This window comes from Molossus molossus, unplaced genomic scaffold (genome assembly GCF_014108415.1).
Source record: "Molossus molossus isolate mMolMol1 unplaced genomic scaffold, mMolMol1.p scaffold_m16_p_10, whole genome shotgun sequence".
NCBI lineage: Eukaryota > Metazoa > Chordata > Mammalia > Chiroptera > Molossidae > Molossus > Molossus molossus.
The window spans coordinates 84,080,077-84,103,143 of record NW_023425345.1 but is presented as its reverse complement, the minus strand read 5'-3'; the positions used below and the strand labels follow the sequence as shown (position 1 = coordinate 84,103,143).

Sequence of the window (23,067 nt, the reverse complement as noted above, 5' to 3'; positions counted from 1 at the left end):
CCGGGCAGATTGCTTAAGTTTTTTAATTGTCATTATTACTTATCCACACAAGAAAATAAATTTGTTTGACACTTTTCTGATAATTATAAAATTTGCTTAAAATTCATGTATTTATAAATTTATTGTTCATCATGTCATATAAACAATACTTGCATTAGCTTTTAGGCCTTTTATTATTATTATGAATTCTATCATAAACTTATGTAAGCACCTAATGGTTCCTGGAGTAATATAAACATTTTTTTTTTTTTTAATTTCAAGGGGATGGTCTTACAGTTCCAACCAAATTTAGCCTAATTGAAAGGCAGGGCGAGGTAAAAGCATCACTGGACAGGAGACCAAGGACTGACATTGCTGCTTTTGAAAATGGAGGTGAGTTATTTTATTACCGGTTGATTCTCCACATATCATTATACAATAAATGAGTCTGAATTTTCTCTTCTAATGAATTTTGTTTCATCAAAATCTTTTGGACATTGTTCTCATTGGCTTTGGGTAAGTGCTGTAAGGCCAGGAACTGTGTATAATCAGTTGCCGCAGATGAATCCCTGTAGAAGAATGTCTGGCACCTGATGTGCTCTCAGTAAATATTTGTAGAATAATTGACTTTATTATGTTTAGACAATTAAATGACTGGATGAATGGAGACATGTTTATAAAATTCACAGATGACTGGACGTTAATATGCTGGAACAATGCACCAAGTTTAATAACATAAGCTCAAACTGGACTAAACAGTCTTGCATTTAGAAATTAACTCAAAGTGGATCAAAGACGTAAATATAAGTCCTGAAACAATAAATTACATTGGAGAAAACATAGGTACTAAATGTATGGGCCTTGGTCTTAGAGAAGATTTCATGAATTTGACCCCAAAGGCAAGGGAAGTAATGCAAAAAATAAATGAATGGGTCATCAAACTAAAAAGATTCTGCACAGCAAAAGAAGCTACCAACAAAACAAAGGCAGCCAACTGAATAGGAGAATATATTTGCAAACAGCTCTATAAGGGGTTAATATCCAAAATATATAAAGAACTCATACAACTCAACACCAAACAAACAAGAATATATGCACCTCTATGTTCACAGCAGTGCTATTTATAATAGCTAAGATCTGGAAATAGCCCAAGTGCCCATCAGTAGATGAGTGGATAAAAAAAGCTGTAGTACATTTACACAATGGAATACTATGCTGCTGTAAAAAAAAAAAAAAAAAAAAAAAAAGGATCTCTTATCTTTTGAGACAGCATGAAGGGACCTGGAGAGTATTATGCTAAAAGAAATGAGCTAGTCAAAGAAAGATAAGACCTCACTTATATGTAGAATCTACTGGACAAAATAAACTGACAAACAAAATAGATCCCGAGACATGGAAGCATGGAACAGACTGACAAATCTCAGAGGGAAGCAGGGAGGGGACAGGAAGAAATTAACAGAGAACTTATGTGCATATAGACATAGACAGCTGTGTGGTGAAGGCATGGGTGGAGGGGAGGAGAGGGTTGGAGGGAGGCACTGGGGAAAAAAGATGGGTCATTTGTAATTCTTTCAACAATGAAGATAATTTTTTTAAAATGGGCAGAGGAGCTGAAGAGACACTTCTCCCAAGAAGACATACAAAGGCCAACAGGTTTATGAAAAGATATTCAACTTAACTAGCTATTAGACAAATGCAAATCAAAACTACAGTGAGCTATCACCTCACACCTGCTAGAATGGCTATTATCAACAAGACAAGTAATAACAAGTGTTGGAAAGGTTGTAGAGAAAAAGACATGCACTACTGGTGGGCATGTGAACTGGTACAGCACCTAAAGACAACAGAATGGAGGCTCCTCAAAAAATTAAGAATAGAGCTACCATATGACCCAACAACCTGTCTTCTACGTATCTGCCCCCCAAATTGAAACATTTATTTGCACCCTGGCCAGTTTGGCTCAGAGGTTGGAGCATCAGCCCATGGACCAGAGAGTCATGGGTTTGGTTCTGTTCAAGGGCATGTACCTTGGCTGCAGTTCAGTCTATGGCCCTGGTCGGGGTTGTGCAGGAGGCAACCCGTCGATGTGTCTCTCATGTCGATGTTCCTCCCACTCCCACTCTACCTGAAGATAAATGGAAAAATATCCTCGGGTGAGGATTTTAAAAAAGAAAACATTTATTTGCAAAGATATATGCACCCCTGTGTTCATTGCAGTGTTATCCACAGTGACCAAGACATGGAAACAAGTGAAGTGTCCTTGCACAGAGGACTGGATCAGTAAGATGTGGTCCACATATACAATGGAGTACTACTCAGCCACAAGAAAAAATCAAATACTGTCGTTTGCGACAAATAGATGGATCTTGAGAATGTCATGTTAAAGAAAATAAGTCAGATAGAAAACATTAAGAACCATATGATTTCACTCATAGGTGGGATGTGAAACTGAAAGCAACAAACAAACAAATAAGAAAAACAAACAAAATTTCATAGACACAGACACCAGTGTGGTGGTTATCAGAGGGAAGAGGGGTGGGGGTATAAAGGGTAAAGGGGGTCAAACATATGGTGATAGAAGAAGATTTGACTTTGAGAGGTGGGCACACAATGCAATATGCAGATGACGTATCATAGAATTGTACACTTGACATCTATATAATCTTATTAACCAATGTCACCCCAGTGAATGTAATTTTAAAAACAACCTTATTAAAGACAAGAGGAAAAAACGATCAAGACATTAAGGGTAGGTTTTCTTCAATTTCGGAAAGATCTGACATGCTACAGATTGTAAGGTAAAAATAAATATTTTTTTGTTGGCCACAAGGTTTCAGAACAATTCAGTAGCATGTCGGCTAGCAAATAGCTAAGGTAAAACTCAAATTGAATTATTAGGAGTAGTATAGGAAGATAAGTATACGTGACCAGTCATTTAAAGTGCTCAGAGGAGTGTCTGACATATAGAAGAATACTCTCTAAATGTCAAATACTATTACCAGGTTTCACTGATTTCTGTACAGGGCAGCCCACATTTGGGTGTCACCTTTAAAAAAAGATCGCTTTAAACACTTATTGTATGTTGACAGAGGGTGGCTTGTGTGGTGAAGAATCTGGAAATTAAGTACATGAGTAATATTTAATGCAACGATGGATACTTATCCTGTAAAATAGATGACTTTTAAGGAACACAGAAACTGCTTTCATGTATCTGAAGATTATGTATGGGAGATAATTTACATTTACTCTACCTCTAAAGGGTGGAAAAGGGTGGAAGCAAAGATTATGTATTAAAGGAAAATTAATTCTGTTGACTATGTAAGTTTTCTTGTAATTATCAGTATGTAAGTGTTCCTACTGTGCATTCATGTACACATATAGGCACATGTATTAATCTAAACATATCTGATATATATTGAGATATGGGGATGGTATCATTGAGAACTGTTTAAACAAAAGTGGACAAAAAGGATATCATAGAGGAGCATATTCTGTATTGAAAGATAGTTTTGTAAAACACTCTGCCGTCGCTGCCTCTGACAGTAAGGTGTTGCCGTAGGAGGCGACTGTTATGTCCCCCAGAGGATCGTATTTCTTGGAGTAGATGAAAAGAAAGAGAAAGAAATCACCGTGTCAAAATGTTCAAGTACCAAAGGTAATAAACCATTTGTAATTTTAATCAATCTGTAATTTGAATAGATATGTTAAACATAAAGCTTGATTTTTGTGGAAACCAAATATAATAGGCAAAGTCATAAATAAAAATATACACCAAAACACGAAATATAGGGGTCAGGAGCCCTAAGGTTCTAATCTTGGCTCTGTCCCTAGTTTGACCATGGTGCTCTATCGTATTAGCCTGAACAATTAGCCTGTTGGGCTACATAATTTCTAGGAGTCTTACTAGCTCTAAAGTTATCGTTTCTCTTAAGTGGTAGCACCTAATCATTTTTCGTTTCTTCTTCCAACTTCAAATACTCAGTAAGATTGAATTTTCTTAGAAAGCATTGTTTGTGACTCCTGCGAAGAGTTCTAATCTCATGATGACTCCCCCATTTAATAATTATTACCAACTACAGTCTGTGAATAATCAAGAGATAATGATAATAAAATACACCCTCATCATTTTATGATGTCCTTACCATACTTAGAATGTCCCAATTGGCACCTCTCTGCTGGGCAGCTCTCCAGTCACAGACTAAAATCACAGCTGTCCTGCAACGAGAGGGCTTCACATATTCTCCATAGAAATATCAACTAACCTCATCTTCTGTTTTTTTCCCCATCAATAAATGTTTTCAAGAATAGGAAAAGACACTTGTAATCAAATGAAAGGATTGTTATAGAAAATATATGTAAATCTCTTCCTCTCTCTCATTTGGAGATGGAACAGTTTTGCTCAATCAATCAAAAAACAAACAGAACAAAACAAAAACCCTCTACCACTATGCCAGTAGCAGTAGCCATTACCCACATGTGGCTGTTTAAGTTAAATAAACTTAAATAAAACAAAAAAATTCAGCCTTTCTGTTTCACTAGCTGTAGTCCAAGTGTTACCCACGTGTGACCCATACTGTCACTTAAGACAGAACAGAGGTAGACTGTTTACCTTACTGAAGAGGGCTCTATTGGGCAGTCCTGCTCCAAAGCACAGAGCAAGTGAAAGTTGTGACATTTAAAATATTTTTGGAATCTCAATTTAAATTGGCACATTTTATGTCAAGTTGATAACCTTTCATTATTTTTTTTCCTCTATTGATTTTAGAGAGAGAGGAAATGAGAGGGAGAGAGAGATAGAAACATCAATGAGAGAGAACATTGACTGGCCGCCTCCTGCATGCCCCCCACTGGGGATCAGGCCCACAGCCTGGGCATGTGCCCTGACTGGGAATCGAACCGACGACCTCTTGGTGCATGGGTCGACATTCAACCACTGAGCCACACCAGCCGGACAAGTTGATAACCTTTTAATTCTTTTGTATGGGGTTATTAAAAATACTGCCACAAATATGTAATTTACATATTGAAAGTAAAGGCTGTATTACTAGATTTTCAATGTTTTGTTAGTGACACATTTTGGGGACTCAAGGCAGTAATTGGGAAATTGCACTAATGCATGCTAAAAATTAGCATACATATGTACATTTTAAAAAGAAGGATGCCCATCATATAATGTTTGAAAAGTGAAATAGCAACTGAGACACTTCTTTTACTAATACTGACATTTTATTTTCTTAATTTGCTTTAAAAGATAACAAGGACAGTCCTCATCCAAAGCGCTCCCTAACTACCCGACTAGTACCTACAGCGCATGTATTAAATGCTACTGAGAATATCAGTTTGAAGTGCAGAGAGGACCCCTTTTCAAGTGAGAGCTCTCTTTTTTTGGCCTTAGATATATTTGTCTTATCATGGATTTGTTTTGCTTACTTGAAATAGAATTTTTAAGAAGAAATTTAAAAAGAATGGTTTAAAAATTATCCAGGATTAAGAATTAAAGACAATTTTTATTTTTTCTTCTTTTTTTTTTACTAAGCTTGGCAAAGTCCTAGTAAATAATAAACTTTCCCACTATTTTAATTTAAGTATTAAAATTAGTAGTATACTACCTTCTTGGAAGATTCATTAATATTACATTTTAATTTAACCTATAGTGGAAAACATGGACAGGTTTTTAATATGTTTTGGGTTATTTTTCTTGATTTACCATCCCCTTGCCATTCAGTATTCTAAGCTACTTTTCGTGATAATTAAGACTCACAAATCTTCCTCTCTATTTCCTTCCATCCTTTCTCCTTTCTCGTATTTCATGTATTGAACCCGTATAATATTCTTGGATCCCAGAGAGGCCCTAAGGGAGCTATGATGGTTCACCCCAAGAAGCTCAGTTGAGTGGCACTTGTTAAAAATATGGTTTCCAAATCCTAGGAGCGGAAGCTTGAGAATGAGGGTGGACATGCTGTTCGCACAGGAGACGGTGAATCGGTTTCACTGAAGGCCTGATGCTTCAGCTCGGGCAGGAACATGCGTTAGTCCACCATAGAGCTGATGCGATCCACGCAGTGCACCGGATGTTCATGTTCTCTGTGCATTACTTGTGAACGTTCAGGATCCCTTTACGGAGAAATAACAGCCGCTCCTCTCCACAAAATCTTAGGAGTCTCTGGAGAAATATACCTTAAACATTTCTGGAAAATTGAGCATGCATATAAAATTTTTGATGAAAAAACATATGCAAGTAAGAAGCGAATAGTCTAGGGATCTTAGCACTTACAAATTCTGATCACTTGGTCTTATTTCATCAAACTATCTGTACACAACACTTCTTAAGATCTGAAAAGAATAAGTAAAATTCTCTAAAAGTGTGTTTTACATTAATTCAACTTCAGAAGTAGTAGTTTTGACTAAAAATGTACAAAAAGATTTATGTCCACAATAACAATGCTAAAATGATAATAACATTATTGTGAGATAGATACATAATTATATTTGGAGTGTAATTTTATGCTCTTTTAAAAGAATCTACACATTTCTTTGAAAAAAGGCATTTTTCTTGGAGGATTGCTCCTTATTGAAAGTTTTCTCATCTACTTTCAAAATAGATTTTTTTGAGGGGTACTTAAAATTCATCACCCTTTGTTCTAGAAAATAAAGTACTAAGGTGGTGAATTAATTTTTTTTTTGCTTGCTTGACATGTAAGTGCACAGATATGTAATTATCACCTACAGTAATTTTCAGATGAAAGCGTCTTTTAAAAAACTGTACAAATTTGTATTTCCTCTAAGTGAATGATGTCCAGCCAGTGAGGAAGCCTCATTTTAAAGGCGTGAAAAAAAGAAAATGGGTTTATGATGAACCAAAGAACTTTCCTGGCCAAGGAATGCGGAGAGGTAGGGTGTCTATATACTTGATATTTCTAAATGGTAATTTGAAAAGAGATTAAGTATGAAATAATATTTTATGTCTGAAAAACACATCACCATTGTGAAATATGTTATTTTAGATGTCAATCCGACTCCAATAAACTTAGTTCTTTTAGCTTACATTGTCTTCCATTGTGCTTGAAGTGCAGTATGTTATTTATGGGTATGAAACCAGCTTGTTTTATCCCTCCTTTCTTTTGCAGCAGTACAGGCCCCAAATCCAAAAAATAAAATGAGTTACCACCGCAATAATAAAGACAGAAATGCTGAAAATGCATCTTATATCCATGTTCAGAGGGGTACTGTCAGGAATGTCTCACTAAACGCACCTCCCAGCAACAGGCCCACAAATGGGTTCTACCATAAAGTCAATGTTAACAAGGAACCCAAACTCAACCTCTGTCCAGGTGAGGCTATTTACTTATATGCTCTGCGTATGTCTGTGGTTGGCATTCCCATGGAATTTCCTGATGGTGCAATGAACCTTCATTGCTACCTGTTCCCCTCTTCTTTTTCTTTAAAAAAATTTTTCTTAAATATTGTTTTCTTTATTGATTTTAGAGAGAAGAAGGGAGAGGGAGAGAGAGATAGAAACATCGATGAGAGAGAACATTGAATGACCGCCTCCTGCATGCCCCCCATTGGGGATCAGGCCCACAGCCTGGGCATGTGCCCTGACTGGGAATCGAACCTGCGACCTCTTGGTGCATGGGTGGATGCTCAACCACTGAGCCACAGAAGCCGGGCTCCCCTCTTCTTCTCCTAGGCCCTCACCACCATCTTAGAAAATAAGTGAGAGGATTTCTTCCATGCACAGGAGTGCGCTTGATTTAAAGGATATGGAAAAAAATATGTTGGAGCAGATGACTTAACAGTGAACCTCCTTAGTGGCTTGTCTCGGAGCAGTGCACTTTGTTACCCCCGGATAGCTTATCTCACTCCTGAGGATTGTTTTCAAATGGTTGACATTTTCTTGTTCCACTAACTGCATTGTTCAATTATCACTTTCAGGCCAGCGTCTTGGCTTTTCTTTAGACCTTCATGATTACTTTCTGAAAGGGTTAGTTTGAGGGTTAACTGCAATGTATTTGACAACCACTCATCTCTCCCAACCATGCACAGATTGCTTCTAAATCATTTCATCATGTAACAGACAAAAATCACAGTATATAAGGAGGGAACCAAATCTCTTTTTCTTCTTGTCGCAGATGAATTTTACTTTTTCAAAGTTGGGCTTAACTTTTCTCAGTCTACAAAAAGGCTACTCAGTTCCCTGTAATTGCATGTTTATATTTTCCTGTGTTCACAGCCTGGTTAGTGGAGTTCTGAATGTTGATACTTTGAGATACATAAGTAAAAACTTTTTGTCTCTCTTAGGACTTTTCTTTTATCATTTAAACTGAAGTTAGCTTTATTTAAATCGTTTTTCTTCTATTTGCTTTAGAACAGAATGATGTATAGATTTATATATTAAAATAAGGACATTCTTAGGTGAAACAGGCTCTTAATTTTATTTCTTACTATTATTACATTGTTATTAATTTCATTAGATTTACCATGAGTAGATGGCTGTGAATAATACAATGACTACCAGAATAGTTTGGTGTCGTTGTCTACATTTGTATTAAGGTGGCAAGTGTTATACTTGCTATTACCTTTGCATTACTAGTGCACCTGTCGACAAGGAAAAAAAAAAAATACATGTTTAGTATTATTTTGGACCAGGCTTTGAGAATCACAGTTGCATAGTCATACTTGAAAATACAAATGCAACATTGTTAGATGATAGTTCAAATAGAGAGCTCTCGGAGGAAAGCTGATATTTAAGGACCAAGTCTGTATATAAATGATTTGGTTTCCTAGAATAATGAGTTCACTATGGTAGAGCAATCTGCCATCATGAGACTCACTTCATGGAGGGAAAAGGGAATAGGGCTGATCTCCTAAGCTGGCCTTCCTTCCTTCCTTCCTTCCTACAAATATTAGCAGAATTACATGCAAAATCATAGCTAAACAAGGCAAAGAAATATTTTTTATCACATCCAGATACCATTTTCTCCTCTATCTTAGTCTCATGGGAGACAGCCTTATTTAAGGAATTGGACAGCCAATTAAAAGAATGTATAGCCATGTTCATTGATAACTTAAATAGTCTTAATAGACCCATTTGTATCCCTGTTCCCTTAGTTTGAAATGGTAAAATTAATTAGAGAATAATTTCATCTCTGAGATGAAAAATTTGAAATACTCCTAGAATATGATTTTAAAGTTATACAGTATTTAACTCCAGTCTTCTTCTTTTTTTTTCCCCCTCAGATAAATATATGTCAACATCATATAATGGTTCAGCCTGGCGAAAAAGAATTCCTTTTTCAAAAGCATATTCAAAAACGGAGAAGATATATACAGGTACATATTTAATGTATTATACAATTCTAAAAATGAATGACCAGTTTTTAAGCTCAAGGAACATATTCTAGAAACTGTAGAAAATGTCATAATATATAGGAACATAATTACTTGGAGTTTCATAGATCTTTTTCTACTGGCCATTTAATCTTGTTTTGTTTTACTGCGTTCTCCTTTGCCTCCTTGTGTGTCTTACCAGACGTCTTTTGACATATGTCTCTCCTTAGCTACCAGCACAGCAGGTGCAGGATTTTATAATATGTTAAGATGCGTTCTTTGTTGGACCACAAAGCAAACCTATAAAACTACATTTTGACACAAAATATGAAAGCCCTGATCTATTCACCATAGACAAATACTGGCTGTGGAGACTTTAGGGCCCCTCAGATGACGTGTCCAGGCCAGGAGGTTCGTAGTGACTGTGGTCTCCTCCTTGCCGTTTTTGTCTCTGGGAGGCTGTGGGGGCCTGGGAACCGCTCCAGGGTAGAGTTTGTAGCAGAGCCGACCTCAGGTGGTTCTTTTGCTAAAAACCTTGGTGTCTCCTCCCAGCTTATCCTGGGGCTGGCTCAGTGGGTTTGGAAAACCATGCTGGGTAAAATGGTTTCAGTTACTTTTCAGAAAACTGAACCTTTCAGAAAAAGTTCTAGATCGTAAGTTCCTACCTAAGTCAATAGCCTAGAACTTTCAGAATCATCTGAAACCCATAAGCTCTTATACAAGAGCTGCCCAGAACGAACCAGGACATATCCAGACCAGAGATGATCCCCTCTCCACAGTAAACAGCTGAGTTCTAGCAGTATAGTACTGCTACTATAGTACACAGACCCATATATATATATATATATATATATATATATATATATATATATATATATATATATTTATGTACAGCAGTCAGCTGTTTCTTTCCTTTTGGCCCATTTCTTCCCAAACAATATTGTACCGCAAGAAAATTCCGCAGCACAATTCAATCGCCTATATTTTTTCTTAATTTTATGTGGGTTTTTACATGCAATGGCACTTAATGTTAGGGGGAAGGAAGTGAAAAGTCAATGGAAATCCTGGATGAAACCGCAGATTGTTGAGCCGCATCAACTCCTCTGGTGGATTCCTCGCGGGTGGCATGGTATTTGGGGTTTGGGGGTGTGTGACTTTTCCCCATGCCCCATCCCGGTAACTGCTCTTGTATCCAGGCAGCTCTCTCTCTCCCTCACACCCCAGAGAGTGAAACTGGACTACAGAAGGGTTTGGGCGAAGGCGGGGTGATTTCAGACCAGGAAACAGGCACCATCCACCTACGGCAGAGGGAAGAGGGTGGGACGAGGGGTGGAGCTGACAAACCACTGGGTGTGATTCAGTCTGGAGAGTATGAGGAGGGTATGGAGAGGCAGCAAGGACCACATACAGTGCAGGGCCACTCGTTTGTACCTTCTTCTCTCCCACCACCTCCAGCCGTGCCAGGCCCCAGGTGTAGGAAAATCAGTGATAGAATTCCCCTCGAAGTCCCTGAGAATCTGAGCACGAAGAGGACAAGCATTGCACTCCCCAGTCGCAAGGAAAAGCTTTGGAGAGAATTTCTAGCAGGGAAAGCTTTGGAGAGAATTTCTCATTGCCATCTGGTGGTGGGGCTGTGGGCAGGGCAAGCCATGTCAACACGGGAGGGCTGGAGACAGCCTCTTGAGGTTTCCCAACTCCCATCTGCTTGGGAGGGCGCCATATATTCCTGTGGGTTTCAATCAGAGTGAGTTCCTGGGAGTGAGGGCAAATGGGTGTACACAAGATGTCCTGGCCGAGACTGCGTGGACAGCATCAGGAAGCTGCCTCTTCGGGAGGCTCAGCTGGAGTCTCAACAGGGTGCTCTGCTGTTATCCACCAATCAGATATGATCTGAGGGCCACCAGCAATGACATCACCTAGGAACTTGTTAGTAATGTGGAATCTCCATCTCACTCTGGCTGAATCAGAACCTGCCTCCTAACAAGATCCCCCAGGCGATTAGGGTGCACATTCAAGATCGAGAAACCTTAGACTGTGTTGCCTGGGCCCCCCGCTCACCGGCACGTGGTTCAGACCCTGCAGAGGCACCCGAGTTTTGAGATGGTATTCTCTTCCTAGTTGTCACACAGCAACAAACATTCTTCCCTGTCCCAACCCTGGACATTAGGATAAACAGGAGGGAGGTGCGAGAGGGAGAAAGAATTTCAAGTCCAAACGTGATTGAAATAGAAATGTGAATTCACTAAGAAATCATTGAATTCAATGAAGTTTATGAGCAAAGGACCAATACATTTTCTACATCAGGCAGAAAAGGGGACTTAACTTATAGTAAAAAACACCAAAACCAGTTATAGCAAAATAAAGTTAGTTTTCTTATTTACCCAAGCTTTTGACAGGGACATTTGTAACTCCTAAGCTCTTACCCTTTCCAGTTGTTTTCATCCCCAGAATACGAGACAGAAAGGCTAGGGCACCGAGGCGGATTGCAGTGTTTCCGAGCGGGCCTTGGCCTGCTGGCGACAGGGAGCAGAAACACCCGCTGCCACTGGTCTGTGCTTCTCAGAAATATCTGCCTGCCAAGGCCACAGACATTTAAATGGACAAGAGGAGACTTTTGGGAAAATGTCGTTGGATGCTATGAGGATAATGCAATAGGAGAGGAGAATGTGTGTTAGCAATTGAGGAAAGTTACTGAAGGAAATGAGAGATGTCACTGTCCTTGCCAGCCTTCCTGGAGGCCGCCTGTGGTTTCTCATAGGGGATGTAGCTGGTGTGACTGGAGGTACCTGACTCCATAGAATGGAGGGTGCATTCGGTTCGTTCTGGGCGCTCCATGTGTAGCTTTATGTAGAGGATTTCCATTCCTTTCCAGCCCTCCATCGAAATTCAAGACACAGTAAGCTTCAGAAAGAAGTGGACTTGGTTGGAAGGGCATTTTGAAAAACCGAATTAAAACAATAGCTTAGCCCTGGCCGGTTTGGCTCAGTGGTTAGAGCATCGGCCTGCGGTCCAGAGAGACCCGGGTTCGGTTCCCGCTAAGGGCACGTACCTCGGTTGCAGTTTGTCCCCGGCCCTGGTTGGGTTGTGTGGGTGGCAGCCACTCGATGTGTCCCTTTCACGTCGATGTTTCTCTCTCTCTCTCTCCCTCCCACTCTATCTGAACAAAATATCGAAAAATGTCCTCGGGTGAGGATAAAAATAAATAAATAAATAAAACAATAGCTTAGCTTTCGTTTTGTCCTCAGATTTATGGTGATTAGCCAAAGTCATGCAAAACGTTGGTACCCTGAAGAATGCTGAAAAAGAAAATAATTGAAATGTTTTGTGTGTTTTATTAGAGCCGAGAAGAAATGGGAGCAAGTAAACCTAGAGTTGGAGCGAAGAGAAAAATAAGAAAAGAGAAAAGTGCCAGACATCATCTGATTTACAATCAAAAATGAAAATTCCAAGAATGAGATATTCAAGTACTCCCTACTATATACTGGGTAGCCAAAGATGATAAATGCAAATTCTGAAAATAAGATGCAGGAAGTACATTGTACTCTTTCAAACTGATAAAAATGCAAATTGCAAACAGCTGCCTGTGTATTTATGTAGGTCTGGAATTCATTTGATGCATTGTCACAAACATTTAATAAAATTTAAAAGTTTGACAATTAAAATCATTCTTTAATTGTAAACTAAGTTAGATTTCACAGATTGAAGAGTAAAATAGTGCCTCTGATCTCTGTTTTGCAATATTCTTTACGGAAGAAACCTCACATTTTCTCTCTTTGCCTAGGTTTTAAGCTTGGCCTTCAGCGATAATAACAGATATAAAGTGTAAACAAACTCAGTGAAGTCCCAAGGTAACAATTTGGTGATGAGTATGTTAGAGAAATTCCAACAGAAATGCACTTTGATGTGTTGTAGAAAGAGAGGGATTGTTTTATCATGCGGGGTAATTGCTGAACAATGTCTTTTAATTGGCAACTACAAACTCTATCTGCTATGTGCTACATTTAAAACTGAAAAATAAACATTTTCCTACTATGAAATTGAAAATTATACTATCACATTAGAGAAAAGGACTTGTTAAAGGGAAAAAAAGTTAATAACCTGGTGTCCCAAAAGATTTTGTGAGGTTTTAAGGCTTTTATAACTCCAGAAGTATAAATGCCTACAAATGTAAGAGAGAATACCATTTGAAATTATATTTCCATTTCTTTTACGCTTGCTTAGAATTGTGTATCTGGAATGATAAATTTTATGTAATTTTAAAAATTGCATCTGAAGAGTGACTGAAACAAAAACTTAAAATTAGAAATTAACTCTTCAAACTTAAAAACAAATGTGAGAGCACTATAAGTATTTTTTTTTTCTTTATTGGTATTTAGAGAGAGAAGAAGGGAGAGGGAGAGAGAGCTAGAAACAGCTTAATTTTTCAAGTTTTTATACTTCCAAGTTTATTAAAGGTCAGAACTTCACTAAGTCTCGGGGTCCCCTGTATTTTTATTTGTATGCATCTTGTGGGTTTGGCAGCCTGCTGTTCAATATTTATTGAGAAGTGGATATCAGAGTTCTTAGAAATATTTTTAAAAACATTTTATAAGATGTGATTTCAGCTTGTGGATTAATAAATCTTAGTTTCTGACTTCTAATGGTGCTCTGCTACCCATTTTCAAAAACATGAGAATATAGTCATTTTGTTTTCACAAACAGAGTAGATAGAACTTAATACGTAGCCAGCAAATTATCTTGGGTAGACAGATTTGAGAGGAATGCAAGGAAAGAGCTGAGTTGAAAAGCTGTCTTTGAGGAGGCTCAGAGGGAACATCCTACAGTCTCACTTAAGAAACATTGTGTCCTTCTGAAGCTTCAACTAGTGATGAAGAAGGGTTTTAAGAGGGCAATTCAAAATATCTTTCTTGAAAGATACAGATTCTCAGTGTGTGTCTTTATTACATCCAAAATGCTGAAGAATCAATAAGAAATGAGAAAAATGCGGAGGAGAGCTTGAATATTATTCTTTTTACTGTGTCCATGTATTATTCCTGAATAAGTGGACATTTTTATTATGCTAAACTTTGAAGAACCAAGTAGATGATGGCATTAACCAACCCTGTTTTTATTTGTGATTTAGGGAAAATACAATTGGTTTAAAGGGGGTAAACTAGAAACCAAGAAGAAAAAAAGATAGCCAACCTTATCCAAAATAAGAAAAAATAGAGGATGACGGAGATAAGTGGACACCCCAAAATTTAGTAATCCAGCCAGAAGCTATGCTTGCTGATTTCTGAACATAAAAGTAGTGCATTTATGATACCAGTGGTGGGCAGTTACTTTTTAGGCACATACAAGCACTTTCCATTAATTTCACTGGTGTTCTATGATTCTACTCTTTTCAAATTGCAGCAATAATAAAAATAGCATTTATTGGATGCTTAGTATATTCTTTTCCTAGAGCTTCCATAACAAATAACCACAAATCGAGCTGCTCAAACAACAGAAATTTATTGTTCCGGCAAGTCTGAAATCAAGGTGTTGCCCGGCCAGTGTGGCTCAGTGGATTGAATGTCATCCCACAGACTGAGAGCTTCCGGTTCAATTCCTGGTCAGAGCACATGCCTGGGTTGTGGCCTCGATCCCCAGTAGGGGGCGTGCAGGAGACAGATCATCAATGTTTCTCACATCGATGGATGTTTCTCTCTCTTTTTAAACAAACAAACAAACATTGAAATCAAGGTGTCTTTCTGAGGATTATGAGGGAGAATCTGCGTCAGGCCAGTCTCACTGGCTTGTACATCGCCGGGGCTTAATGTGCCCAGCGTCACGATGGTCTTTCCACATGTCCCCATTACAGCTTTCCGCATGATATTCCTTCCCAATCAATGCCCCAATTTAACAGCAAATAACTTGTGAGTCCAGGAATTCAATTTGCATTGTAATTCAGTCACTGGCAGGATGACACTCTGGGTTTGTTTCTCAGCAATCTCAGCCCTGTGCCCATGGGAGAGGAGAGCTTTGTTTTCGGGGCGGACAGAGAAGCTTTCGGGTCATGTGTGTCATGGATGAGCCAGGAATTTAAATTCCTGAGCTCATTCTTTCTTTCCTCGCTATGTTCAGTGAAATTAGGAGCAACCAGGCAATCTCATTATATTTATTAGTTTGATAAAAATGTTCAAAGTTATCATGCATGGTTACCTAGAGTCTGTAGTGTTTGAAAAAGATCATCCAGTTGTGATATTTTGCATATTTCTGTTGCCATATCCCTCCATGGACTGTCAGTGCTTTCTTTACTACTAGAAATAGAGTAATCAATGTCTTCATTTAATTATTTGTTTTTTAAATCCGAAAAGTAAGTCTTTAAATTTTATTTGAACATATGAAAATTTTCTAGATAGCAGCAGAGTAGGTGGAAGCTACATTTATCTCCTCTCAGGACCAAACTGGAATTACAACTAAATTGAAGCACAATCATCCTGATCAACCAACTGAAGGCCAGCTGAAGAGAAGTCTTCTAACCAAGGATGCACAGAAGAAGCCACATTGAGACTGGTAGAAAGGGTGGGGACGTGAAACAGGCTGGCTCCACTCCCATGGGTGGCAGCTGAGGTTCCAAAGGGATAATCAGCTGTGGGGCGTTCTCCCTGAGAAGCATGGGTCTAACTCCTGAGCTCAGAGCACCAGAGCCAGGAAGAGGCTCTCGCTCCCATAACATCCAAGTGTGAAAAGCAGCAGGGTTTCTGTCCTCCAGGGAAAGAGAGAGTCTGCTGGAGACACAGGCACTTGCTTAAAGGGCCCATGCACAAAATTTCATTCGCAGTCACTCACCCTGAGCTTTGGCTAAGGGAGGGTGGGGTGGGCTAGAGTAACATGAGGAGTGTCTGGGGTTTGTGGCTCTAGGGAGGGAGCAAGGGGACAGTCACCAGGATCCCTGTGCTGAGTCATTCTCCAATAATGCAGATGCCACCTTTGTCAGGTGGAGCACTCCCCTCTGTGCAGCATCAGCCTGGGGAAAGCAATAGCCTCACCTTCTGCATTCCCTCTTGCCCAACCCTGTGGAGCCTGCACACTGAAGAGTCAGCTGCCTTGACCAGGCTGTAGAGGTCTGGGCAGACTCAGGGGGTGTTAGTGCCTGAGTTGTCTAATTTTGGAACTGCCCCCCCCCCACTTTCCCATAGACCTGACTGGCTCTTGCCCCTCAAAGGAGATCCAATAGAACTACCCTCTCAGCTTCTGGCAGACACAACCTCCAGTAGCTCTGTCCTGCTGAGGTGGGGCAAAATCCGGGGCACATTGAGTTGTGTAGCTCTGGAGTGGTGATCACACCCACAGCCTTCTCTGAAGTCTCACCTGCACCTTCCCCTCATGGAAGATCCACTGGCACCATCCTCACGACTCCAACAGAGGCTCTTCAGGGACTGACAGTGGGCAGGTAGAGGCAGATCTCAGGGTTGCTTGGGACTTTTACTGACCTGTCCCTGGGCTCAATGCTAGAAAAAGCCAACTTTGATGCACAGCTTAGTCCTTCCCATGTGCATCCATGCTGAGCAGAGGGAGCCACAAACTGTGGATTGCTTATAGCTGTGGGCCAGGCAGTGTCTGACATTGGCCTGCAAGAGAGTTCTTTCTAAGAGACCCAGAATAAACACACCCAGTGTTTTCACAAAGAACACACACAGGAAGATCTCAGCTGGCACCAAATCCTGCTAAGGCGAGTTCCGCTTCATGTGGTCAGCATCTGCATAGCAGCTCACATGCTGTGGTTGGAGTTGAGACTCATAACCAGTCTGATGGTTGATCCTAAGCATGAATGGGCCATTAACAATCAAGACTCAACTACAACAGGAAGGCCCACATAACTCACACAGGGGACACTCCTAGAGCACACGGATCAGGTGATCAAGGAGATTGTGCCACTAGGTCCCATAGGACACCTACTACATAAGGCTACCCCATGAAAACTGAGTCATAGCAGATCTACATAATACATAGACACAAACACAAAGAAGCAACCAAAATGAGGAGACAAAGAAACAAGCCCCAAATGAAACCCAGCACCCATTTATCATAAAGACCTTGAGCAAAGTGGGACTAGAGGAGATCATACCTCAACACAATAAAGGCCATATATGACAAAGCCATAGTCAACATCATATTCAATGGGCAAAAGTAAAAGCATTTCCTTTAAAATCGGGAACAAGACAAGGATATCCCCTTACATCATATTCAACATATTACTCGAGGTCCTAGCCACAACAATCAGACAAGAAGAAGAAATAAAAGGCATCCAAATTGGAAAGGAGGAGGTAAAACAGACATTATTTGCAGTTTATGTTATACTGTATATAGACAACCCTAAAGACTCCACCAAAAATTACTATAACTGATAAATAAATTCAGTGAAGTAGCAGGATAAAATAAACATCCAGAAATCAGTTACATTTTTATACACCAATAATGAACTATTAGAAAGAGAATCTAAGGAAACAATCCCACTTACAATTGCATAAAAAAAAATACACCTAGAAATAAATTTAACCAAGGATGTAGAAGACGCTTACTAAGAAAATTATAAGACACTGAAGAAAGGAATTGAAGAAGATAAAAATAGGTGGGTTACCATGTTCATAGATAGGAAGAATTAACATAATTAAAATATTTATACTACCCAAAGCAATCTATAGATTCAATGGAATTTCTTTCAAGATGCCAATGGTACATTTCATTGACCTAGAACAAATATTCCAATAATTTATATGGACCCATAAAAGACCCCAAATAGCCACAGCAATCTTGAGAAAGAAGAACAAAGTTAGAGGAATCATGTTATCTGGTATCAAATTATATTTTTCTGACATATCACCTCGAGCAAGGGAAACAAAATAAAAAATAAACAAATCGGACTACTTCAAACAAAAAATGTTTGTACAGCAAAGGAAACCATCAACAAAATAAAAAGAGAAATCACTGAATGGGAGAACATTCACCAATGATTCATCTGAGAGGGGTCGATACCCCAAATTAAAACTCAACACCAAAACACCAAATAATCCAATTAACGAATGGGCAAAGGACCTGAATAGGTACTTCTCCAAAGAGGACATACAGATGGCCAATAGATATATGAAATGATACCCAACATCACTAATCATCAGAGAAATGCAAATTAAATCCATAATGAGATATCACCTTATACTTGTTCAAATGGCTATAATCAATAAATCAACAAACAAATGCTGGTGAGAATGTGGAGAAAAGGGAATCCTAGTACACTGTGGGTAGGAACGCAGACTGGTGCAGCCACCTTGGAAATAGCATGAGTTACCTCAAAAAATTAAAAATTGAACTTCCATTTGACCCAGTAATCCCACTTCTAGGAATATACCCTAAGAAACCTGAAACACCAATCAGAAAGAATATATGTAGCTCCATGTTCGTAGCAGCACTATTTACAATAGCTAAGATCTGGAAACAGCCCAAATGTCCATCAGTAGACAAATGGATAAAAAAGTAGTGGTATATATACACAATGGAGTACTATGCAGCAGTAAGAAAGAAAGATCTCTTATCCTTTGAGACGACATGGAGGGACCTGGAAAGTATTATCCTAAGCAAAACAGGCCAAACAGAGAAAGACAAGTATGATCTCACTTATTTGTGGAATATAATGAACATAACAGTCTAAGGAATGGGGTAGTCCTAGAGATGTGGAAGTGGGGTACAGACTGACAATCCCCAGAAGAGGGGCTGGTGGGGGAGAGATAAACCACAGAACTTATATGCATGTATGCATGAACAATGGACATGGACAACAAAGCTGGGGACAGGGCGGGGAGGGGGGGGGCGGAATCAGTGGGAGGAAAAGGAGAAACATCTGTAACAAAAATAAATTAATTAATTAAAAAAATAAAAATAAAGATGGAACTGCCTATGACCCAGTAATTCCACTTGTAAAAATATATCCAAAGTAACCTGAAACACTAATTCGAAAGAATATATGCACCCCTATGTTTATTGTAGCATTACTTACAATAGCCAAAGCTTGGAAATGACCATCAGTACATGAGTAAATAAATAATCCGTGGTACATCCTTGGCAGGGAGTCTCAGTTGGTTGGATTGTTGTCCTGTACACCAAAATGTTGCAGTTTCGATCCCCAGTCAGGGTGCCTACGAGAGACAACAGAGCAATGTTTCTCTCTCACATCGATGTTTCTCTCTCTCTCTCTCTCTCATATGTCAATAAAACCATACCGTAAGTGAGACATTAAAAAGAAAAAGCTGTGGTACATTTACATAATGTAATAGAAATAACATTATGAAAATATTACCTTTTCGGACAACATGGATGGACCTGGAGATTATTATGGTAAATAAAATAACAAATACCATAAGATTTCACTTACATGTGGAATCCAATGAACAAAATAAACTAACAAAGAGGAGGCAGACTCATGGATACAGGGAACAGACGGGCCTCTGTCAGAGTGGAGAGGGTTGGGGGCTGCCTGAGAAGGGTGAAGTGATTAAGCAAAGAAAAAAAAGACTCCTAGACACAGACAACAGGATGACTGCCAGAGGGAAGGGGGGCTGGGAGGAGGTAGAAGAGGGTAAAGGGGGATAAATGGTGGTGGAGGAAGACTTGACTGGGACTGGTAAACACACAATGCAATGCATAGATGATATACTGTAGAACTGTACACCAGAAACCTATATAATTTTAGTAACTAATGTCACCCAATAAATTCAAAAAAAGGAAGAAAATATAAAACAAGTATAATATATATCTATAAATATATTTTATATATTATATATAAAATAACCACACTGTAAAAAAGAATTTCTTAAGAAAGATGTAAAGCACAAGGCAAATAGGCAAAGATTAATATATTTAATTACATTAAAATTAAGAACTTCTGTAAGCTCTGAGACACCATATTGTGAAAAGACAAGTGTGAAGTATGTTATGCATATAATTGACAAAGTTTTAGTGGATAGATTTTTTTTCAAGTTTGAAAAAATATTTTTTATTCTTCAATTACAGTTGACAAACAATATTATATTTGTTTCAGATGTACAACCTAGTGATTAGGCATTTATATAACTTACGAAGTGAGCACTCCAATAAGTCTAGTACCCATCTGACACCATAAATAGTTATTACAATGTTATCGACTATATTCCCTATGTTGTACTTTACATCCCCATGACTATTCTATTCTATAACTACCAATTCATTTAATATTTTAAAATTTTTATTGAATTTATTAGAGTGACATTGAATCTAATCAGAATAGAGATCCAATTCCAGAAGCCTTAGAAACAATTCAGAAAACTAATCCTTAAGATTATGTTCCTATAGAGCAGGGTTCTCAATCTGTGGGTTTTCACCCCTTTGGGGGTCAAATGACCCTTTCACAGGGGTTGACTAAGACATAGCAGTAGCAAAATTATAGTTATGAAGTAGCAACAAAAATAATTTTATGGTTGAGGGGTCACCACAACATGAAGACCTGTATTAAAGGGTCGTGGGCCCTGGCCGGTTTGGCTCAGCGGTTAGAGCGTCGGCCTGCGGTCCAGAGAGACCCGGGTTCGGTTCCCGCTAAGGGTACGTACCTCGGTTGCAGTTTGTCCCCGGCCCTGGTCGGTCGTGCGGGTGGCAGCCACTCGATGTGTTCCTTTCACGTCGATGTTTCTCCCTCTCTCTCTGTTCCTCTCTCTCCCTTCCGCTCTACCTGAACAAAAAAAGGAAAAATGTCCTAGGGTGAGGATTAAAAAAAAAGGGTCGTGGCATTAGGAAGGTTAAGAGCCACTCTCAGTACCAAAATCTGCATTAGTTTTCCAGAGAAACAAAACAGAATGAATATCTATATCCTATATCTATATCTATATCTATATCTATATCTATATCTATATCTATATCTATATCTATATCTATATCTATATCATCTATATCTATACATCTTTTTTTTTATCCTCACCCGAGGACATTTTTTGCATTTATCTTCAGATAGAGCAGGAGGGAGAGAGGGATGAAGAGAGAGAGAGAGAGAAATATCGATGTGAGAGAGACACATCAACTCAACTGGCCACCACCCACCTGACCCCAACTAGGGCCGAGGATAAACTGCAGCCGAGGTCCGTGCGCTTAGCTGGAACCAAACCTGGACTATCAGGTCCACAGGTCGACGCTCTAACCGCTGAGCCAAATCGGCAAGGTCTCTATATTTATATCTTATCTAATTATCTATATCTATATCTATCTATGTATCTATCTATCTATCTATCTATCTATCATCTATCTGTTGGTTTTAAATAATTGACTTGTGATTGTTGAGGCTTGACAAATGCAAATTCTGATGAAGGAGGCCAGGAGGTTGGAGACTTGGAAAAAAGTTACAGTTTGATTTCAAAGACAGTGATTTGGAAAGCCAGAAAGAGCTGATATTAAAGATGGCGTCTGAAGGCCATCTGATAGAGAATTCTCTCTTGCTTGGAGAAGGTCTGCCTTTTATTCTATTCAGGCCTTCAGTGACTGGACAGGCCCATTTACATTACGGAGGGCAATCTGCTTTACTCAAAGTCCACCAATCTAAATGCAAATCTCATCCAAAAACACCCTCACAGAAACATCCAGAATAACATTTGACTAAATACCTGGGCAATATGGTTCAGCCAAGGTGACACATAAAATTAATCTCAATATTAATAATAAATAGTCTCACCATTTTAAGGTCAGGAGATTAGCAAACTTAATTCCTTTTTATCATATAATCGAACATAGTCATAGGTATAGAAGGAATCTCTTTAAACTGATGAAGATCTATAAAATCCTACAATAAACACATTTAATTATGAATTCTAAATAACTTTCTTTAAATTAAAGGTCAAAACAAGAGTGCCTACAACCACTGCTTTAATTCACCATTTTCCCAGAGGTCTTAGTAAGCATAGTAAGATGAGAAAGAAGCAATAAACCCTGTAACAATTGGAATTAAAGGAAGATATCATTATTCCTAGGTGATATAATTGTCTATACAGAAACCGCCAAATATTTACAGACAAATTATTAGAATTCTCAAGAGATATTAGCTAATTTGGGATATAAAATTGTTCTACAATAGTCAATTGTAGTTTTATATACTAACACATATTTAGAATAAAATACATAAACAAGAAGGGATATAATTATAAAATCAACAAAACTATAAGGTGTAATAGCTATGAAACAAGCAAATGGGCAAGACATTTGTGCAGAAATCTGTAGGACTTTAATAAAATTTATTAACAAAACCAGAATAAATGAAATGTCATACCATGTTCATAGATACAAAATATTAAAAATATCAATTGTCTGCAAATAGACCTAGTCAATATTATGTCATTCAACATTGTAACAGGTTCTTTACATGAAACTTGACAAACTTATTCTAAAATTAATATTATAAAGTTATATTTTTATATTTGTTACAGCATAACATTGACATTGCTATATTTAAGGCAGAAATGGAAGAGAACAGAGAGCCCAGAAAATCAAGCTACATATCTATGTAAATCTGATATATGGCAGAAGTGGTATTGCAGGTCAATGGAGAAAGATGCTATTAAATAAATGTTTTGGGAATTTGAGTGTCCAAAAAAAGCAATGAATCCCTAATCTCACACACACAAAACACATTTCAGATGACTGAAACACCTGAATGTCATAGTCAAAACTTTAAAATTTATAGAAACTGTTGGTTGCGTGTACATATAATTCACAGCGTATTTAGAA

General features: G+C 38.5%; 1 protein-coding gene across 2 annotated transcripts in view; it reads left to right on the top strand.

Moving 5' to 3' along the window:
* CUNH12orf50 (chromosome unknown C12orf50 homolog) overlaps positions 1–12,971 on the top strand; it is a 37,254-nt gene extending 24,283 nt beyond the window's left edge. The window contains exons 7-13 of one of the 2 annotated variants that reach the window (XM_036252721.1): positions 262–372; positions 3,539–3,634; positions 5,231–5,347; positions 6,766–6,870; positions 7,107–7,310; positions 9,220–9,312; positions 12,648–12,827. In XM_036252721.1, coding sequence (XP_036108614.1) covers positions 262–372; positions 3,539–3,634; positions 5,231–5,347; positions 6,766–6,870; positions 7,107–7,310; positions 9,220–9,312; positions 12,648–12,673 — 752 coding nt within the window. In that variant the 3' untranslated portion in view covers positions 12,674–12,827. Of the gene's footprint in view, positions 1–261; positions 373–3,538; positions 3,635–5,230; positions 5,348–6,765; positions 6,871–7,106; positions 7,311–9,219; positions 9,313–12,647 lie in introns of both variants that reach the window. The other variant, XM_036252722.1, reaches the window with a different exon arrangement.
* The last annotated feature ends 10,096 nt before the right edge of the window (positions 12,972–23,067 follow it).